The sequence below is a fragment of the Oryzias latipes genome, chromosome 3 (assembly GCF_053564925.1).
Source record: "Oryzias latipes strain Hd-rR chromosome 3, Olatipes_Hd-rR_3.1".
NCBI classification, from domain to species: domain Eukaryota; kingdom Metazoa; phylum Chordata; class Actinopteri; order Beloniformes; family Adrianichthyidae; genus Oryzias; species Oryzias latipes.
This window is the reverse complement of record NC_136239.1, coordinates 16,873,899-16,893,618: the sequence shown is the minus strand read 5'-3', so window position 1 is coordinate 16,893,618 and position 19,720 is coordinate 16,873,899. Positions and strand designations below refer to the sequence as shown.

The following is a 19,720-nucleotide window of genomic DNA, read 5'->3' as shown; positions in this document are numbered from 1 at the left end:
TAGTTGGTTTTCTGTTGATTGAAACCCCTCGAGCAGATGTGTTATTTCAGCACATTATTGTTACATTATTAATAACAGTACTACAAAGCATCCTGGACAAGTTACAATTTCATTTTTTATTAAATTCATATATTATTTTCCCTAAAAAAAAAGATACAGTGATGCGTAAAGTGTGACCAAAAAACAAAACTTTTGCACGTTCTGCCTTTTAAGTGCAGCATTTGTTCCGTTGAAGCCCAAAAATCAATTTTTCCAACACTTTGTCCTGTGTGCCTTTGAAAAGCCTACTTTGCTTTATAGTTTGCATTTGATGCAAAACAAAGGCGAGGCTTCACATATTTTTAGATCGGATGGTGTTTTTGAAGGGAACAAAACCCCAAAAGTGCTAGATAGCCACCCGGCTGGCTTGTTGTGTGCATCACATTTAGAGTAAATGAAAACCAGATGATAAGACCAGAGGGGGGAGGTTCTGCGATCAGCTAAATCGTTTAATTTTTAACAGACTGATAACCTGATTCCTGATTTTTCCATCTTTGGAATGATGATGTTTTATGAGCTCTGTTAGCATTACATCACCAATGGACGTCCCGCACTTCAAATAGCTCTATAAATGGAGCATAGATGCAGGCTTTAATCTGATCCAGTTGTCAGATTTGTTTGAACATGCCTGAGAGTTGATGTCATGGAGCTGACTCCATCCGTCTCTGCTTCCTGTGCCAGAGTGTTGCAGCGAGCTGCACGTCACCCGGTGAGGCTGGGAGGATCACTCATCTGCTTTTACTCTGACAGCACACGAACTCCAAGATGGTGACATGTTGAACATGCCTCTGCATGGGAGGAAGAAAGAGTCAGCTTGTTTGTAACGTTCAGAGAGAAGGCTATATTTAGATTTAAGTCAGGGGGAGGATCTGTCAATTGGAAGATGAAGCTTTAAGGGAGATTAGACTTAGCATTCCATGCGCAGCACACACAAAAAATCCTTTGCCATTACTCAAATGAAACTGTTAGCTCAAAATATTAAATTGTAAACAAGCCTGATCATCCGTTAAGTTGCAACTGGAGGTCAGAATTTGGAATTTTTCTGGTTGAAGAAGTCATGCTGATGGGAACTAGGGTGGTCTCTATTGTCCGCTTGTAGTGCACCAGGTTTAGCTTAGTTAAACATCTGTGTGAGGACAACGGCCAATTGGAAACGTGGCCGACTGCAGCTGATAAAGGCCATTTCCATGAGGAGAGATCTCAGAATTCAGTGCAGAAAGTTCATAACTCTGTGGTAGTTGGGCCCTGGGCCGATGAAGTCCTGCAGGCAGTGGAACCCTCTGGAATCTGGAGAAAGAAAATTCTAAGAATTTAAAGGCAAAGGCAAGAATGTGATTGGAAGAGAAGAAAGGTGGGCAATATAGCTACTGGTTCAGAATAAAGGCTTAAGGATAAGTTGCATGTAGAGGCAACAGCGGACCAGAGTTTTTGGAGGCGAGATGGATCTTTTCTATTGAAACTGTACAAAAGCTTCCCTTCCACCTGCAGTCTCTTTACCTAAAAGGAGACTGCAGGTGGTAAAAAGAAATAAATTGGTATTCATTCAAAAAACTAACTTTAAAGTAAAAAGTAAGTAAGTAGAAAAGTAAAACAAAATGAACTAACTCAAACTTTATTCAACTCATTCATAAACAGTTGAAGGACAGTGCGAATCACAAGTTGAACTAAATCCTTCTGACATACTTTTGTGGGCCGTGTATCACAGAAAATCAATCAAACACAACCACAATGAAGCCGCGTTAGATTATAAAGCAGATATTCTATTTTTGCAAAACATTCCAAGATTTGAAGTGCACCTGATAATCAGGAAAAGTACAATAAGGGTTAGTTAAATTTACAATTGCAGGCTGTTCCATTCCCTCCACCATCAAATTCTGGAGGTGGCCTCTGATAAATTACATCCTGTCAGTACAAGTGTTGATTGATTCCAATAAAGACAAACCTTTTTTTTTTCAGTGATGGAGATGCAACAACACACTGGATCAAGTCTACTGCAACATCCCAGGTGCATACAAGGCTGCAGCAGCTCCTCACCTGGGCATGTCAGATCACATCTCTGTGGAGCTAACCCCCACATACAGACCTCTGATCTGCAGGACCAAACCAACCATCAAAACAGTTCAGGCATGGACCGAAGAGGCTTCTTCTGCACTACAGGACTGTTTTGAACTCACTGACTGGGAGGTGTTTAAAGATGGCTCAGACCTGGAGGCCTACACAACATCCGTCCTGAGCTATGTGCAGTTCTGCACCGATGCTGTTCTGCCCACAAAGTCCATCAAAGTCTATCCAAACCAGAAACCATGGTTTGATGGAACAGTGCAGTCTCTGCTCAAAGCTCGGGATGCAGCCTACAGGTCAGGTGACAGGCTGGCCTACAGCAGAGCCCGGACAGAGCTGAGGAGGGGCATCAACCAGGCCAAACGCAGACACAGACAACGGGTGGAACAGCACTTTGCTAATAACAACCCGCGGGAGATGTGGAGAGGCATCAGAACCATCACAGACCACAGGAGCAGCATGCAGCAGACCACTCATGACCCCACCCTGCCTGACACTCTAAACACCTTCTTTGCACGCTTCGAGACGCCCGGCAGCAGCAGAGACCCTGGTCCTCTATTACAGCTGGAGGAACAGTCCCAGCCTCTCGTCCTGCAGCTACATCAGGTGAGCTCCACTCTGAGGAGGATCGACACCAGCAAAGCCGCAGGACCAGATAAGGTGTCAGGTCGGGTTCTGAAGCTGTGCGCACATCAGCTGGCTGGAGTTCTCCTGGACATCTTCAATTGGTCCCTGCAGCTCACCTCAGTTCCCGTGTGCCTCAAGTCCTCCATCATCGTGCCGGTGCCAAAAAAAATCATCCGTCTCGTGCCTCAATGATTACCGGCCGGTCGCTCTGACACCGGTGATCATGAAGTGCTTTGAGAGGATCATCCTGAACCACATCAAGGACATCATCCCTGCTACTCTGGACAGTCATCAGTTCGCTTACAGGGAGAACCGATCGACAGAGGACGCAGTCTCACTAGCCCTGCATGCTACCCTGTCCCACCTGGAGCATCCTGACACCTATGTCAGGATGTTATTTGTGGACTTCAGTTCAGCCTTCAACACGGTGATCCCGGACAAGCTGACACTGAAGCTCCACAACCTGGGTCTGCCTGCCTCCCTGTGCCTCTGGATCAAAGACTTTCTCACCAACAGGCCCCAAGTGGTGAGAATCGGGGACTCAACATCGTCCACTCTGATCCTGAGCACAGGAACACCACAGGGGTGTGTCCTCAGCCCCGCCCTCTTCACTCTGTTCACCCACGACTGCTCCGCTATTCATTCCACAAATCTGGTTTTAAAGTTCGCCGACGACACCACCGTAGTGGGTCTCATATCCAACAATGATGAGACTCACTACAGAGAGGAAGTTCAGCACCTGACAGGATGGTGTGCTGACAACAACCTCATCCTGAACACCTCCAAGACCAAAGAGATCATTGTGGATTTTAGAAGGACTAGAAAGGTGGCACACACCCCCCTCCTCATTAACGGGGAGGAAGTGGAGCGGGTGGACCACATCAAGTTCCTGGGAATCCACATCACATCTGACCTCACCTGGTCGCTGCACACATCCCACCTGGTGAAGAAGGCTCAGCAGAGACTCTTCTTTCTCAGGAAGCTTAAAAGGACTGGACTTTCATCACAACTTCTGGGGAACTTCTACAAGGCAACCATAGAGAGCATCCTCTGTCTGAGTGCTACGGTGTGGTACGGGAGCTGCACCGCTCAAGACAGGAAGGACTTGGCCCGGGTGGTGAAAACCGCACAGGAGATTGTGGGAGGACCTCTCCCACAACTCGACTCAGTGTATGACAGCCGGGTCCGACGGAAGGCTGGTCGTATTGCTGCAGACCCCACCCACCCAGGACATAACCTGTTTGTACCTCTTCCCTCTGGGAAGAGATACAGGAGCATCAGAACTCACACAAACAGACTGAGGAACAGCTTATTCCCAAGAGCAGTGAGGTCCATCCACCCCCCCCCCCCCCCACATCACACAACTGGGTCAACGAAACCGCCCCCTCCCCCCAGACTTAACATAACCCACTAACCCCTGTCAGCACACAGCTGACAATGCTCTGACTCTATTTTAAACTGTGTGCAATATTCATGCTGTATGTGCAATATCCATTCTAATGTGGAATACCCACTCGTGCAATATTCACCCCACTCTACTGTACAGTATTTAAGTATTTATGCCTTATATAGCTCCTTATTCTTATTTTATTTTATTCTACCTTTTTTATATCGAGAGTTGCTGGAAAAAATTTCATTGTGCTCTGCAGAATGATAATAAAAGATTCTGATTCTGATTCTGATGCTGCCCCCCAGAAGGTGTTGGTGCAATCACACGGGGTTCTGTGGGTCTTTTTTTTTAATATATTTTGGTACCGTCATTCAACCCTTGTAGGCAGAAACTGGGCTCATCGCTGAACATAAGGCTCTTCTACATCGTCAGGTTCTTGTCCTGTGGGCAGAAAGTCCTACTACAGTCTACTGGAGACACTTACTTCATGGCCTCATGTACTCTTACTATGGAACTTGGTTTTTAGTTGTAGATGGTGCTGGATCACTCCAAACAATTCCACCATTTGGTTTTCCTGCATCTCTCAATCCAGATTCCGATCAGTCTTTGCCTGCTCATTCTTGGAGCAGACACCTGTAGAAGATCGTATACCAGACTGTCTTTTTAGTTTGAGTTTTCTTAGAGAGAAGGAAATTCCTTTTCCATCTGAGCCCTGACCAATCAGAATTTCAGTTGTATTTGTTAGTTAGATAAATATACAGAACCATTATCACTGAAGCTGTCAGTCCATTTATTTCAGTAGTTTTATCACCCTTTGTCTTTCTTCCTTTTTTAATTCTCTTTAAAATAGCAATAAACTGTCTTAATTAATAATAGAGGAATGTGGATAAGGGGGATAACCCATTAGCTCCATACTGCCCTCTAGTGGTAATAGCGTGGTGTACCTTAACTTTATTGACCATTTTTGCAGCAGTTTTATATTTCAGAAGGAGTAAATGGTCACTTGTAGTTGGAATTCCTTTATTAAAAAATGATTATAATTACTTTAAACAAAATAAGTAAGAACGTTTGTAAGGAGCTGTCATGCACTGCTGATATTTTTTGTCTTACTGTAATACGTTGATTTGAATTCTAAGGTAATTTTATATATATTTTTAATTTGTGGTTACTATTACTATGAGGGGCATCAAAATGTGATAGTTTATGATTGTTTCAGAGTTTTTTTAATTTTTCTTTTGCTGAACATTTCCTGCTCTGTTAAATTCATATGACAGGACACTTTCATTTGTTTTGTTTTATCTTTAAAAAAATGACTATTAGATTTTTGGTGTGAACACAAAGCGTGGTGATGGGTTATTAAAATGTACATGGTGTGTGGATTAAGAAAAGAAAATTCTAGTTTAGAATTTTGTCTTTTAGCTACTGTTTTAGTTTGTTGATTTCACGTTTTCACAGCCTTATAACTTTCAATAAACACAACTTTAAAGTTTGACAGTGATGCAGGCCTTTGATTGGTCGACTCACGTCATATGCAGCAAATACTTCATGGCTAATCACAGTGGCTGACTCAGTCAGTGCAGTCTCCTTTCTAAATGTCAGACACAGGCATGAATCCCGAGTGACAGATTCTACTAACCCTGTATTTTTCTGTCATTTACCACCAAACTCTAGGGCCCCATCTCCAGTAATCATTTTCTGTGAAGTGTCAAGAAGGAGGTGGAACAGACCAACTCTGTCAGGTTTCTTGGCATGCACATCTCCAAGAACCTGACATGGACACTGATCCCCTCCAAGCTGGTGAAAAGGGCCCATCAGAGGTTGTTCTTCCTGATGAAGCTGAGGAAGGCGGGTCTGGCTCCGGGACTTCTCAGACAGTTCTACAGGAGCACCGTGGAGAGCATCCTCTGCCAGTGCTGGACAGTGTGGTACAGCAGCTGCACAGCAGAGAAGAGGAGAGACCTGGGTGGGGAAGACAGCGCAGAGGATTGTGGGAGCTGAGCTCCCAGACATAGACGCAGTGCGTCTAAAGAGAAGAGCCCGGGCCATCAGCATGGACAGCAGCAATCCTGGACATTCCCTGTTTGTGCCGCTGCAATCGGGCAAGAGGTACCAGGTTTTAAAAACAAGGACAAATAGACTGAGAAGCAGCTTCTTCCCCAGAGCTGTAGTCTCCATCACCCCCCCCCCCCCCCCCCCGTGCGCTTTCCATCTCCCACTGACTTAAATCTTATTCATCTCAGACATCCTTAAGTACAACACACTGCTGAATGTGCAATAAAGCTGTTTATTATTATGACATTTTTATTTAAAACTTCTTAATGTATTTTCTGATTTTTATATTCTTATATTGGTTTTTATTCTTTGATGTTTACTTCTTCTTTTTGACTGAGTGTCAACAGAATTTGGCTGTAGAAATACAATGACAATAAAAATCTTTGAATCTTTGAGACTGGTCTCTAATGCATTACTACAATGATCCAGCAGGGCTCAGTAGAACACCGACAAAAGCGGAGGAAGATTGTTTTAGAAGGTTGTAATGCAGGAAAAAAAACAGTACAGGACAGATGTTCTGCCTTGTGCTATCCTAGGCACTTTAACGTTGGGAGTTGGGTCATCTAGACCCACTAGACAGTGCTCTGAACCTTTTTTCTTCAATGATTTGTGATCTTCAATGGTGTCCATGGATTACATGAAATCTTTCCACCTTTATCCACCTTTGTCATGGTAGGGAGAACACATCAATGTAAGGGTGGGGTCATCTAAGATAGCACAAGTATTACGAAACACTGTGACGCATCTTGTAAACACATGATCATCTTATCCTGTATGAAATAAATAGCCATTTTCTCTAATTCACTCTGCCTGCAGCGTGAGATGTTAAATCATGATATTGAAATCAAAAAATGTCTTTGTATAGACAATAAAATGCAGGTTAGCAGCTGTTTTGAACACTAGTGAAAAGATTTAAATAGGAATAAAAAAGGAGTATCCAAAGAGCTATGAGGGTTACTGTCAATTAAAAGAATATATATGTCAGGAATACAATTAATGACAGCATTTTATCAAACAAGATATTTCCAAATATTCCTAAACGAACAGAAACTACTAGGAATGGGAGGAGAGGGATGACAGGGCTACTGCTGAAGTTGGATCAAGAAGCAGATTGTTGTCATGGTTACACCATAACAGAAGTTGTTGTTTTCAATCTTTTCCCCTTTTTGTTTCATTGGTTTTTTGGAACTGAAGAAAGAATTTCAGCGACACAAGTAATCCAGTCCCTTCTGGTCTCCTGCTGCTGTCCTGATTCTTGATAAAAATACATTTTTAGAACAGGTTGTCATTGCAATTTTTTTCCTTTGTTGAGTTTTGTCTTTTCACCTCATAGTGCAGTCAGACCTGGTGCACCATGAACTGACTGAGTCATGACCAAAAAATTGGGAACAAATATTAAATGAATGTTGTGTTAATTTGAAACTTAATTCAAAAGATGTCATCTTTTATTGAGAAGATCATTTATAATTAACACATTTGAACTCCCTCATCTGTCTCTCTTTGTGCTATTACACCAATTTAATTACCTCATTTACATCAGAAAATGACAGACTGGGAGATTACTTCTGCACAATTTATAACCAAGAGAGGCTTGTTGCATAAACAACTCCCTCAGATTTCATGAATCCACTTGTTGCTCCCCAGCATTTGTTCTCTGGTGAATCAAATTTCATGTACAGTCTGTGCATCCCTAAGTGGCACCTGCAGCTTTAGTATTTCTGTAATAAAATAAAATAAATCACGCTTTGTACTAGATCAGAAGTACTATTATAAAAGTTTACCAGAATTTGTTATATTAAAATAACCTGACTTACATACTTAATAACTGCTACTTACAACCAGCACTTTAATTATGAATTATCATGAAGAATAGAAAATGCACAGATGGTAGCACCAGCAGGCAGCGAAACTCTCCACTTGGAACTCTGATAACAATTAATATCAAACTTTTTATTTTTTTCAGCTGCACATGGCCTATCACACAAGTGAATAAGTAGATAAATAGTCTGTTTAGTGAATTTCACGTATATTAAATATACTACATGTAGTTTATGGATGTTTAGGAATGTCATTTTAGGTTTAAAATATGAGAAAATTAATTGCTAAAATGATAAAATCTTAAAAATTATGAGAACCACAATAATTCAACACACTACTGTGTGCAGAAGTTCTGTTTTTTTGCTTTTCTTTATGTAAACTTTTAGTTTCCTTATGTGCAGTTGGATTTCAACTGAAGTGTTACTCCAATAGCTATTTAAAAGACAGCCAAGTACGTAAAAATGCCCACATGTGTACTCCAAACTAATGAAATTATATACAAGACAGACAGGAACGTGAAGAATGCAATTTAGCACCAGCTGGTTAATTTTAAAGTCAAAATGTGAATTCTACGGTGGCCCTGAAGTGCAAATCACATCAACAAATTACTCAACGCATTTTTTTTAAAGATTTCAACAATTATAAAAGTAAAAACAAAAAAAAAAATCCAAAAAACTTTACATTTTAAAAATAAAAACAAAGTTCCAGAAACCAAACACACATTTTGCTCTTCAAGGCCACTGTAAAATGGAGGTTGGTTTTTAGTTAGTTATTATTTAACACACTACATTAATAAGTTTCGGAATTTTTTAATACAACTCCTTGTATTTTTGTTGTGTTTTTTTTTTTTAAAAAGGAAAATTTTCATGCATTAGGCCAACTTGCCATGGTACCGTTAGCTGATCTCAAATACACTGTCAATGTAATTTAAAATAACTCAACTGTGTTTACTAGATGATGCTAATCTTTCAGTGACTTACACAACCCTTGTGTCTGTTTGTGGGCAAGTTTTTTGCCTATTTATTTTGTATTTTTACTATTTTAATTTTTTTGCTTTGTTTGATTAATTAAAGTTGGGTTTGAATCAGCTGATTTTCTAGAGGATTATTTATTATTTCTCAAATAAAAAATGTAACAACTAATATTTATGTTGTTTTTTTATTGCTTTGTTATTTAAATATATTGTCAATAAAGTTTTAAAAGATTCGTCGACAAAGGTGGCCGGAAATAGTTTTATTTACTAGAAGAAATGACTGCGGGTGGATCTTAAAGCATAATAAAGAGTAATTTCATGTACATACATAATATTCCTATAACAAAGCTTTTTTTTTAAGTGTGGGGTGGGGTGGGGGACACATTTTCTTTATTTCTTTCTCACACATGTAAAATAGATTGAAAGGTCTGACCGGAAATTGATTTATTGATACGTTCTATGGACGTCACAGCGTCCATACGTTTTTACGTCAACGCAGCGGATCTACAAAAAAAAAAAAGCGAACTGTAGATGTGTGTCCTAAACATGCCTCGAGTCAGCCGTTGTGGGGGCCACAATATGACCCGGAATGGACTTCCTTGCTGCATGTAAACACCAGTTTAGTGTTGCTAAAGCTACCGGCGCATTAACCCGGAGTTTAGCCGAGCTTTTTATCTATTTCAAGAGAAGATGGCGGAGTTCTCACCCGTGCTGCCGATGCGGGATGGGGGAGGACGATTTGCCCAGCCCATTTTCCCTCGGTCCAGGTCCGGTTCCGAGTCTGACAGCGAACTGTCCCAGAGTCTAGCCCGCACCAAAATCCGCTCGTACGGGAGCACCGCCAGCGTCACGGCCTCCCTGGGGGAGAAATACATAGAGCATCGGGTTACAGACAGTGATACTCTGCAGGGCATTGCTCTCAAATACGGCGTCACGGTAAGGCTGGGTGTGCGTGGAATTCATGTAAAAATGCAGCCCTTTAGTTAGTGACACGGACGAACGCAGTGTGATTTTGTTGACACAGTCGCATCACTTTGTTCTTCTGGCACTTTTTGAAAATCTGGTTTTTTGACCCAGGCTGGAAGCCACAAACTGCATCATCAGTGTTTTGTTTGTTTCCACATTTGGCTTGTCAGCTCTGGAAGCTGGGTTACAGTTGTTCCCCCTTCCAGGTGTCTAGTGCTTCACATGCTGTCAGTCATCTCAGCACTCAAAGCTCACAGACATGATGCTGCAGCGTCACTCAAATAGAGAGTCAGTGATGTTCCTGTGGCCTTACACAACACCCCTAAAGACAGAAAGGAGCCCACCGAAGTTCAAATGCTGCACATGTCCATCCATGCAGCTGTCCTGATAAGTTTGAGTTTATCACTGTAAAAAGACTTCTAAAAAGTTGCACATACTTGCTTTAAATGTGGGGCTGCATGAAACGAGGAAAGTTTGAGATACAATCAATATTGTGATCATAATGATGTGACTTGTGAAACATAAACGAAAAGCAAAACTACAAAAACCACTAATACATTATTTCCATTTTACTGCAAGCGTCTTGTTTAGCTTAGAGTCAACATGGGGGAAGGATGGAAAGGAAAGGGGAAGGAAGTGGGGCCAACCTCTGATCGTAATATTGCAGGTTCGATTCCCGCGGGGCGGAGAGCTTGTAACCTGCTGATTGTAGCCTCTATGTCACAGTCTTTTTCCAATGACGTTATTTTTGTCTGCCCCTGGTTTACCACAATTTAAGTATAGAAATAGTCAGAAATGCAATTTTAAGGTTAAACTTTGTTCATATTTGTCCTCCATCACGAGGAAAATGTCACAAGAAAATGTTAAAAACACAATTTTCATTGGTGTCGGCCTTTAAAGCCTTTTTTATGCTGTTTAGACTAAGAAGCAGATTAGGATGTCTGTGTTTTTATTCTTGTGTTTTTGCTTGCCCTCATGTCAGATGGAGCAGATCAAGAGAGCCAACAAGCTGTTCAATAACGACTGCATCTTTTTGAGGAACAGCCTCAACATTCCCGTGGTGTCGGAGAAGCGCTCCATTTTCAACGGACTGTCTCTGGAGTCCCCCGACGGGGAGTGTGAGACGGCATGCCAGGACATCGAGGGACCCTCGCCGCCTTCTTCCCCACCTCCTGCGGAGGAGTCCAAACCACCCCAGCCAGAGGAGCTGTCAGCCAAAGACTTCTTACACAGACTGGACTTGCAAATTAAACAGTCAAAGCAGGCTGCACGCCGGCTCAAAGAAGAGGAAGTGAGGTGAGGGGCTTTTTTTGTTTGTGTCATTTGTGAGAACACCACACCACACCTGCGCATTCAGAGGTTACAGCTCTGACTTCACCATTGGAGCTTTCCGCTCAGCTTTTATTCCATGGGTTAAACAAAAAGATTGCATAAAAATGTGAAAAACTAAAACATTTTTTAAACACAATCCCTTCATTTCATGGGCTTGTAAGTAATTGGACAAATGAAATAACTGAAAATAAAATGGTCATTACTAATATTTGGTTGAAAACCCTTTGTTGGCAATGACAGCCTGAAGTCTTGAACTCATGGACATCACCAGATGCTGGGTTTTCTCCTTCTGAATGCTCTGCCAGGCCTTTACTGCAGCAGCTTTCAGTTGCTGTTTGTTTGTGGGCCTTTCTGTCTGAAGTTTAGTCTTCAACAAGTGAAATACTGCTCAATTGGGTTAAGTTCAGGTGACTGACTTGGCCATTCAAGAATATTCCACTTCTTTGCTTTAATAAACTCCTGAGTTGCTTTGGCTGTATGTTTAGGGTCGTTGTCCATCTGTATTATGAAACGCCGCCCAATCAGTTTGGCTGCATTCACCTGGATCTGTGCAGACAGTTTGTCTCTGAACACCTCAGAATTCATCGGGCTGCTTCTGTCCTGTGTCACGTCATCAATAAACACTAGTGTCCCAGTGCCACTAGTAGCCATGCACGCCCAGACCATCACACTGCCTCCACAATGTTTTACTGATGATGTAGTGTGCTTTGGATCATGAGCTTCTCCACGCCTTCTCCATACTTTTCTCTTGCCATCATTCTAGTAGAGGTTGATTTTGGCTTCACCTGTCCAAAGAATGTTTTTCCAGAACTGTGCTGGCTTTTTTAGATGCTTTTTAGCAAAGTCCAATCTATTCTTCCTTTTCTTGAGGCTTATGAGTGGCTTGCATCTGTAGTGTAACCTCTGTATCTGCTTTCATGCAGTCTTCTTTTTATGGTAGACTTGGATATTGATACGCCAACCTCCTGGAGAATGTTGTTCACTTGGTTGGCTGTTGTGAACGGGTTCCTCTTCACCATGAAAATGATTCTGCGATCATCCACCAATGTTGTCTTCCGTGGACGTCCAGGTCTTTTTGCGTTGCTGAGTTCACCAGTGCTTTCTTTCTCAGGATGTACCACACCGTTGATTTTGCCACTCCTAATACTGTAGCAATTTCTGGCATGTTTTATTTCTGTTTTCTCAGCTTAATGATGTTTCGTTTCACCTGCATGGAGAGCCCCTTTGACCGCATGTTGTCTGTTCATAGTAAAATCTTCAAAATGCAAGCACGAGTCCTCTAATCAACTCCAGGCCTTGTGTCTGCTTCACTCATATCGACATAACAAAGGAATTGCCCACACCTGCCCAAGCAAGTCATGGAAGTCAATTGTCCAATTGCTTACCAGCCCATGAAATGAAGGGATTGTTTTTAAAAAATGCTTACGTTTTTCACATTTTTATGCAATCTTTTTTTTCAACCCATGGAATAAAAGCTGAAAGTCTGCACTTCAATGCCATCTGAGTTGTTTAAAATTCACTGTGGTAACGTACAGAAACTAAATAAGAAAGAATGTGTCTCTGTCCAAATATTTATGGTCCTGACTGTACATCCGATTTTATAGTTTTTCTTCTTTATTATTATTTTGAAAGCCTGCAATTTATTTAATTAAAAAAAAAAAGAAGCGTACAACCAAAGTTGCCAAATTTATTGACGACCTTTAGTTCAACCATTGATTTCTTCTAGCAGTGTCTCCTTAAAAAGTCTTATAAGGCTTAACATAAGGCCTTTAAAAGCCTTAAATTGTCTTAAATTCTGGTGAATGGTTTTTTTTTCCTTCTCAACGCAATGTGACTTCCTGTCACTAAAAAAGCTAAACATGTACAGGATAGAGTATGCCATAAGGTTGTGAACTGGTCATAAGTCGTTTAACCTCAGTGATGAGCTTGTGTGCGATGGTGCGGGAAAATGAAAAAAGTGCAAATTCATGCAGGGATGGTATGAAAATAGGGATTACTTGTGGTGGGCTAAACCAGTTAGCGGAAATCCTTATAAATCAAACTGCACGGTTTGCCGAAAGACATTTAAAATTGGCATGATGGGGATGGAATGGCATGTGGAGAGCAAGAAACGGAGACTTTTTCATTTTCTTAGTGCACACGGTCTTAACCTCTCCCTAAGAAGGTCTTAAAAAGGCCTTAAAAACCTTTAATGTAACTTCTGTTAATCGATAGACACCCTGTCTGGATCAAAGGGTCCAGCTCTAGACCTTGAGGGCCACTGCCCTGCATTTTTCTAAGCAATCCTGTAATTGAAGCTTCATGCTGGCACAAGCGACGGATCCAAGTAGTCAGCAGTAGAAATGACGGGGATGTCCTGAAAACAGACAGGCTTGTGTGGTTTTTAGGCCTAGGGTTGGACACCAACTGTCTGAAGAGCACAGATTTGTTAAATGAGCTGCTCTGTTAATCAAAACGGATGAGCTCGAGAGAGAGAGAGAAGACGCCAGCGAGCTGAACTGGTGTGAGTTACTTGGTTAGGTATAAACAAGACTAAAAGTGAAGTAATCTTGCTCAGACACACAAAAACACAGATACAGAAGATGTCGATGCTATTGGAAATCTTGTTTACATGTTGAAAGTTCAGAAGTATAGTGAGTTCACTACAAAGGCACATGGAGAAAGTCCGTCAAAAACCCTTGAGTGACAGCAGAAAAACTCTGGCATGATGAGGAGATTGCTGTTAGTGTGCTCAGTGAAACCTGTGTAGAACCATCAGGGTCTTTGGGTTTTAACTCACAAGATTACAAAAAATAGAAAAAACACAGTCAAGGCCCCCGCGCAAACATGTTTACATAAGTCAAAAAGGTTTTGAGATTCCTAGGTGAGAAACAAAAGTGGAACGTCTTGGGCTTTTCGCGTTGACACCCCCGCGCTGTCTTCTCCTGGGCCACACCTCAAAGCGAGCATCTGTAGGGGGTCCATCCCCCAAAACCCTGATGAAGACTAAAGGAAAGTAGGGGTTTAATGAATCATTTGATCAATTCAAATCATAATTTGTGGTCGCAGATAGGATTCATAGGCAATGTTGGTTCATTTTGAATGATCGATTCACTGCCCTAAAATGGATCCAGAACTTCAACCAGTGTGAAGGCCTGTTCACACCGGGACGAATTTCGCCGGCGATTTTCGCCGACGTTTAACGCCTCCTGACTAAACAAAGGGCACCAATGAGAGTGTGCACACCGACGCGAAAAAACGCCACGCGTCAAAGCGTCAAAAAAAAAAAACGCCTCGGGTCCGTTTTTTTTTTCCGACGCATCGCGTCGAAATCTATTCGACCAATGAGAATGGCGCTTTTGCACACGTGTTTGGAGCTTCTGAAGTTACAGTAAAACACAACTTGGGGGCGCTCAAACACAAAACTGCCTTGCTGAGCACACATACCAGGGAAGAAGATGGACGCCGAGTAGCGTCTACACTGCCGCGAAGAAATAATGACGGACATTCTAAAATATCCCCGAACCAAGCACCAGTTGGAGCTACTGGTGCTTGAAATATTCATGTTTTCTTTGTATGATTCTGACAAGCGCGTAAATACTTGCTCTCTTCTTCTGAGGGAAAAGCGACTTTAAGAAGCGTAAAGTTGCGCAGCGCCACCTTGTGTACAAGAGTATTTCTGTTTACATTAAGCGCCATCTAATGTCAGGGAATGAAATTGCATGTTCGCTCGGCTCATCGTCAGCGAAAATCGCCTGGGTGTGAACACAAAAGACGTGGCGAAAAACGCTGGCGAATAACGCCTGGCGAATATTCGTCCCGGTGTGTACGGGCCTTAACTCAGAGATAAATAGCTGGTACTAGGGCTGCACGATATGAGGAAAACTTGCGATATGCGATATGAGGGATTAATATTGCGATAACGATATAATTCGCGGTATATAAACAAATAGCGAAACAACCAAAAACATCACTCCCATTTTATTGCAACAGTTTAAGAATTGTACTCCAAATGACCCTCGTTGACATAGGAGGGAACATCTAACATAAAAGGGCTCCATCTGATTGGTCAACAACGCTAAAGGCTCTATCCGATTGGTCAAATGCATAAAGGGATTTATTTGATTTGTTAAATAATTTAAGCTGCCACAAGATTGTTTTAGCACATTTAAGGTAACCATTTATTGCATTTTTTGCTGTGTTTTGCGATATGCATATTGCACAGCTTGATCTTGCGATAACGATAAATTTGCGGTATATTGTGCAGGCCTAGCTGGTACTGAACAGTGCAGCTGAAGTTTTCCAGATTCCTTGAATTTCATAGATAATCAAGTGTAAATTTAATATGTGTACAAACAAACAAGTAAACAAAAATGAATGTCAAATCCATTTACATTTTAGTTTCATCAACTACAGCCCACTGTTGTTTTAACTACATCAAAATAATCCAAAGGGCACATTAGAACATTCTACCTCACTGTATGGTCACATGTCTGCTAAATTCAAAGTGTTTCCACACATTGGACTGGAATGATGGACTGATCAGTTTTTACTAACATCACACGTGTGTGAAGGTGTGTGTGTGTGTGTTGTCTGCTGTGATGCACTTTGTCGTTTTTACATCATAGTAAAATAAACCCACTGTACCTCAATCTAATTGAGATTTGGTATCAATATAATCCATTTATTTGATTTTAAAATGTTTTTTATGGTGTTGGTTGATTAGATTAACATCTTACTTCAGACAGATAGATCTGATCATAGGAATATAAAATAATTTGTTGATTAAGAGGAAAAGAAATGTTAGGATTGCAATTTCTGTGTTTTCTATTTGCATTTCAGCATCGCTTAGTAATAGAATAATAGAACAAAGTTGAAGGAGCTCCTGGACTTTACTGTGTTACAGTGGAAAGCACTTAAAAACTCAAGTTACCTTAAATTTGCTAATACATACATGCATATCATGGCAGCTGGAATCAAATAAATCCATTCATGCCTTTGACCAATCAGATGGAGCCCTTGATGTTGCTGACCAATCTGAGGGAGCGCTTTTATTTAAAATGCTCGCCGCCTACATAGACACATTTGGAGTATCATTTTTAAACTGTTGCAGTGATGAGAAATGACGTTTTTTTGGTCTTTGTGCTATTTGTTCATAAACCGTAAGTCATATCGTCCTCGCAATATTGATCATAAATATCGCATAATCGCGTGTTTTCCTCATATCGTGCAGCCCGATTCAAAAGGATTCCCAGAAGTTTTCACTGATCGCTCCCAACATCAAGCGCTGCATGTGAGACTTCCATGTTTGTTTGTCAAAAGCTACGCGTTTCCTCGCCGTCGTGATTTTCCGGCCAATGGGAGCAGCCGTACAATGAGCTAACGGACCAAAACTTCCATCAACTCTGCTGTGAAAACTCCCTTGAAATTGTTTGATGGTTACTAAAACACAAGTGTGTTGTAATCACATAAGTACAACTGTTGCCGCTCCCTTTTTTTCTTTCAGACCCAATTCAAACGGCTGATCTGAATTGCAGTCTCAGTTTGCAAATTTGACAAGTGTCCGCAGGAACAGAGAGAAGCCCCTGGCTGTAGTCTGTAGACTGGGGTGTGGCCCAACGTGGGCGGGACCGCCCACGTTGGGCCACACCCCAGTCTACAGACTACAGCCAGGGGTAGTTGGGAATAACAGGAAAAGATGTTCTTCCAGATATCATGAATCTGGGTTCAGTCAGTCACAAACTGTGTTTATGCAACAGCCAGGTATATAAATGTGTGTTGTTGTTTTTTTTTTGTTGCAACACAGGGACTTTGTCGAGTTTGCAGTAAAGTCTTTTTATGTGCATTTGCTCATGAACAGTTGGAAAAATAAGTGTTCCAAATAGGAGCAGTACTCGGTCCTTTCTCTCCTTTTATTTCTGCATCGCACTTGTTAAAACATAAAAAAAAAACACAGACGACAATGCATCCAAATGGAGATATGTATTTATTTAGTCCTGTTTTATTTCTTTCTGTTTCCTCAACAGAACTTGTAGAAACGGCGGCGTGCTGCATGGAAGGGTCCCTCGTGCTCTGTCACATGCAGCGGCGCCGCAGCCCCGTCCCTGTTTGTCACATATTTCTGTCTTCTTTATTGAACATGTGGACTTTAAAAGTGACTTGTAAATCGCCGATAAGGATTATGCATGAAGATTTCGCTCACTTCTGTCAACATACTGCAGTTTATTTCTTCAGTAGCTGCAGTGGTTTAAAAAAAAAACCCTCTTCTAGTTGACAAACTTTTGTGGGTTTTTTTCCTCTTGTGACACTAAATTAAAAAATTTTATGGGTTCAATTTGATGACTCACTCTGACAAACTGATCCTCTTTAAGCTACAGTCTCATGTTAAAGGGAACTAACGTGCAGCACGACGTTCCTCATTAAATAGTCTGTAGCACAGAAGTCGGAACAAATGCAGTTCAAATCCATTTTGACAAATGGACATTTGTGGAACTTCACTTCTTAGAAAAGAACAAAAACCAGGTTTTTACAAGAATAGATTTTCCATCTTTTTTCGTTCATTTTTGATGGTTGAGGGATGTCTGACTCACTCTGCAGGTGGTCCGTCTGCTTCTAGCGCTCAAACTTCATTTTTTTTCGGATTATTGTTTCCAACATGGCAGCTATCATGCTTTTTATAGTTTTTGTTGGTGTTAAAGCAGTTTTTCTGTCCATCTCTGTTTTTTTGGAATCGTTTTTATTGAAGATTCACTGGAATCTATTGAGAATCCCACTGAAATGATTAATCCAGAAGATTAACTCATAGTTTACCCAGTTAGTTTTTTTTTAGATTAGTTTTCCAAAGAGCAGAGATGAGTGTTGAGTTTCCTTGGCCGTTCAGGCGTCATGGAGCTTTAGATGTGTGGAAGCATGTTTTTAAACACAAACGTGTTTCCATAGTGCGTCAGGACAAACATCTGCAGCCTGCCTGGCTGACTTTATGTACACATGATGATGATCACAATGTTTTTATTTTGGACATGTACTTAAAAAGTAAATTTGGGACAGACTTGAGTGATAAACCATAAACTTAGAGGGACACACTCGTTTTCTCTTTATTGGACAAATATACACTTTTTTGATGCCTTCCTGTCATATTATATAACATTTGTTTAACTTTATTATTTGTCTGCATAAAATTACAAGTTATTGACGGGATTTAAACCCATTCTAAAGTCATAAACTCTGATTTAAAACATCGTTTTTCGAAGCCCAGAAAAAGGGCAAAAATAAAATATATCTGTCAAATTATGAGATAAAGAGAATAATAAAATAAAAAATGTCGCTTTAGTTTAATCGGCTAAAAAAGTGATGTTTCTGAGCAAAATCACTGTTGTCTATTTACAATAAAAAATCAATTATTTTTTATTTCGATTCGTCAATTTAACCTGGATTTAACCTGCATTTGTTCATTGATTCTTACTCGAATTAAAAACGAGTTTTTTTGAGAAATTCAAATTGTTTTCTTGAAGAATCATCAAATCTGAAGTTTTTTTTTATTCCGATATAAGCAGTTCTGCCTTTTGTTTTTTCAATAACTTGTAATTTCAAACCGTTTCATCCTGATTCTAGTTCCTTCCTATTGGTAATGAAGATTCTTTTCATATCTCTGTTTCTGGTTTATTTGGGGGGCATGGGAAGCATGCGCTCCATTCCTAACCAGAAACACACGGCTGTTCACTTCGCCTCATCTATTATTCACAGCCCCAAACTGGCTCTGGTAACTAAGAAGGAGAAATGATCCAGCTGCTGTTAAAGAGTTTGTTTGTTTTTGTGGTTGCAGGAACAATGAGGAGAGCTACACGGCCCCCAACACGTCCTACCAGGAGACGTAAAAGAGCAAGCAGTTCACCTGTAGCCCATAAACACACACACATCTATGTACACCACAACCTCATTGTTAATGTTTTTATCTGGTTTGTGTTTACTATGTTCCAGAGTGGTTTTGTTTGCCTTCTTATTTATTGAATGGGAACTATTGGAGTGTGTTTTGTCATTTCTGCTGTGTGCAGCAGCTCCACACGCGTGTGAAGCTGCTGCACCGATCACACCTGCTGCTTACGTTCAGTCACAGCGCCAAGCCAGTCCTGGGTTACCCCGCTGGACGCTCTTTAACTGCTTCGAATGCTCTAAATCTCCTCCTAGAACAGGATCATTGAAGAGTATTTTCAAGCCTTCCTCATCAGTATGAGCAAACACCCCCAATGATGGGCAGTTGGGTCGACACGAGCAATTCCACAGCTCTCATTCACCTCAAGTTTGTTCTTTTCTTTGCAAAAAAGGATCTATTTAGTTTTCCTTTTTGACGCGTGAATGCATTATTTATGTAATAAGTCTTTAACAAAGGTCTTATTGTGCTTTTAATATTCTGTTGGTTTTATTTGTTGAGAATAAATCTATATTTAAACCCCAAAGATGTCTTGTGTATGTGTGCTTTTCTTTTT

The 19,720-nt window shown here is 41.0% G+C and overlaps 1 protein-coding gene across 1 annotated transcript; it reads left to right on the top strand.

Moving 5' to 3' along the window:
* The first annotated feature begins 9,409 nt into the window (after positions 1 to 9,409).
* Positions 9,410 to 19,690, top strand: lysmd2 (LysM, putative peptidoglycan-binding, domain containing 2). Its single transcript, XM_004066910.4, has 3 exons — positions 9,410 to 9,896; positions 10,909 to 11,222; positions 19,060 to 19,690. The coding sequence occupies exons 1-3, from the start codon at positions 9,651 to 9,653 to the stop codon at positions 19,109 to 19,111; spliced, it is 612 nt and encodes a 203-aa protein (XP_004066958.1). The 5' UTR covers positions 9,410 to 9,650; the 3' UTR covers positions 19,112 to 19,690.
* Positions 19,691 to 19,720: the final 30 nt, after the last annotated feature.

What these genes read in the sequence shown, in the direction of transcription:
- lysmd2 (XM_004066910.4), top strand. Translation starts at nt 9,651, where the DNA reads ATGGCGGAGTTCTCACCCGTGCTGCCGATGCGGGATGGGGGAGGACGA. An exon ending in CTCTCAAATACGGCGTCACG is followed by an intron (nt 9,897 to 10,908) that starts GTAAGGCTGGGT and finishes CCCTCATGTCAG; the next exon opens with ATGGAGCAGATCAAGAGAGC. An exon ending in CTCAAAGAAGAGGAAGTGAG is followed by an intron (nt 11,223 to 19,059) that starts GTGAGGGGCTTT and finishes TTGTGGTTGCAG; the next exon opens with GAACAATGAGGAGAGCTACA.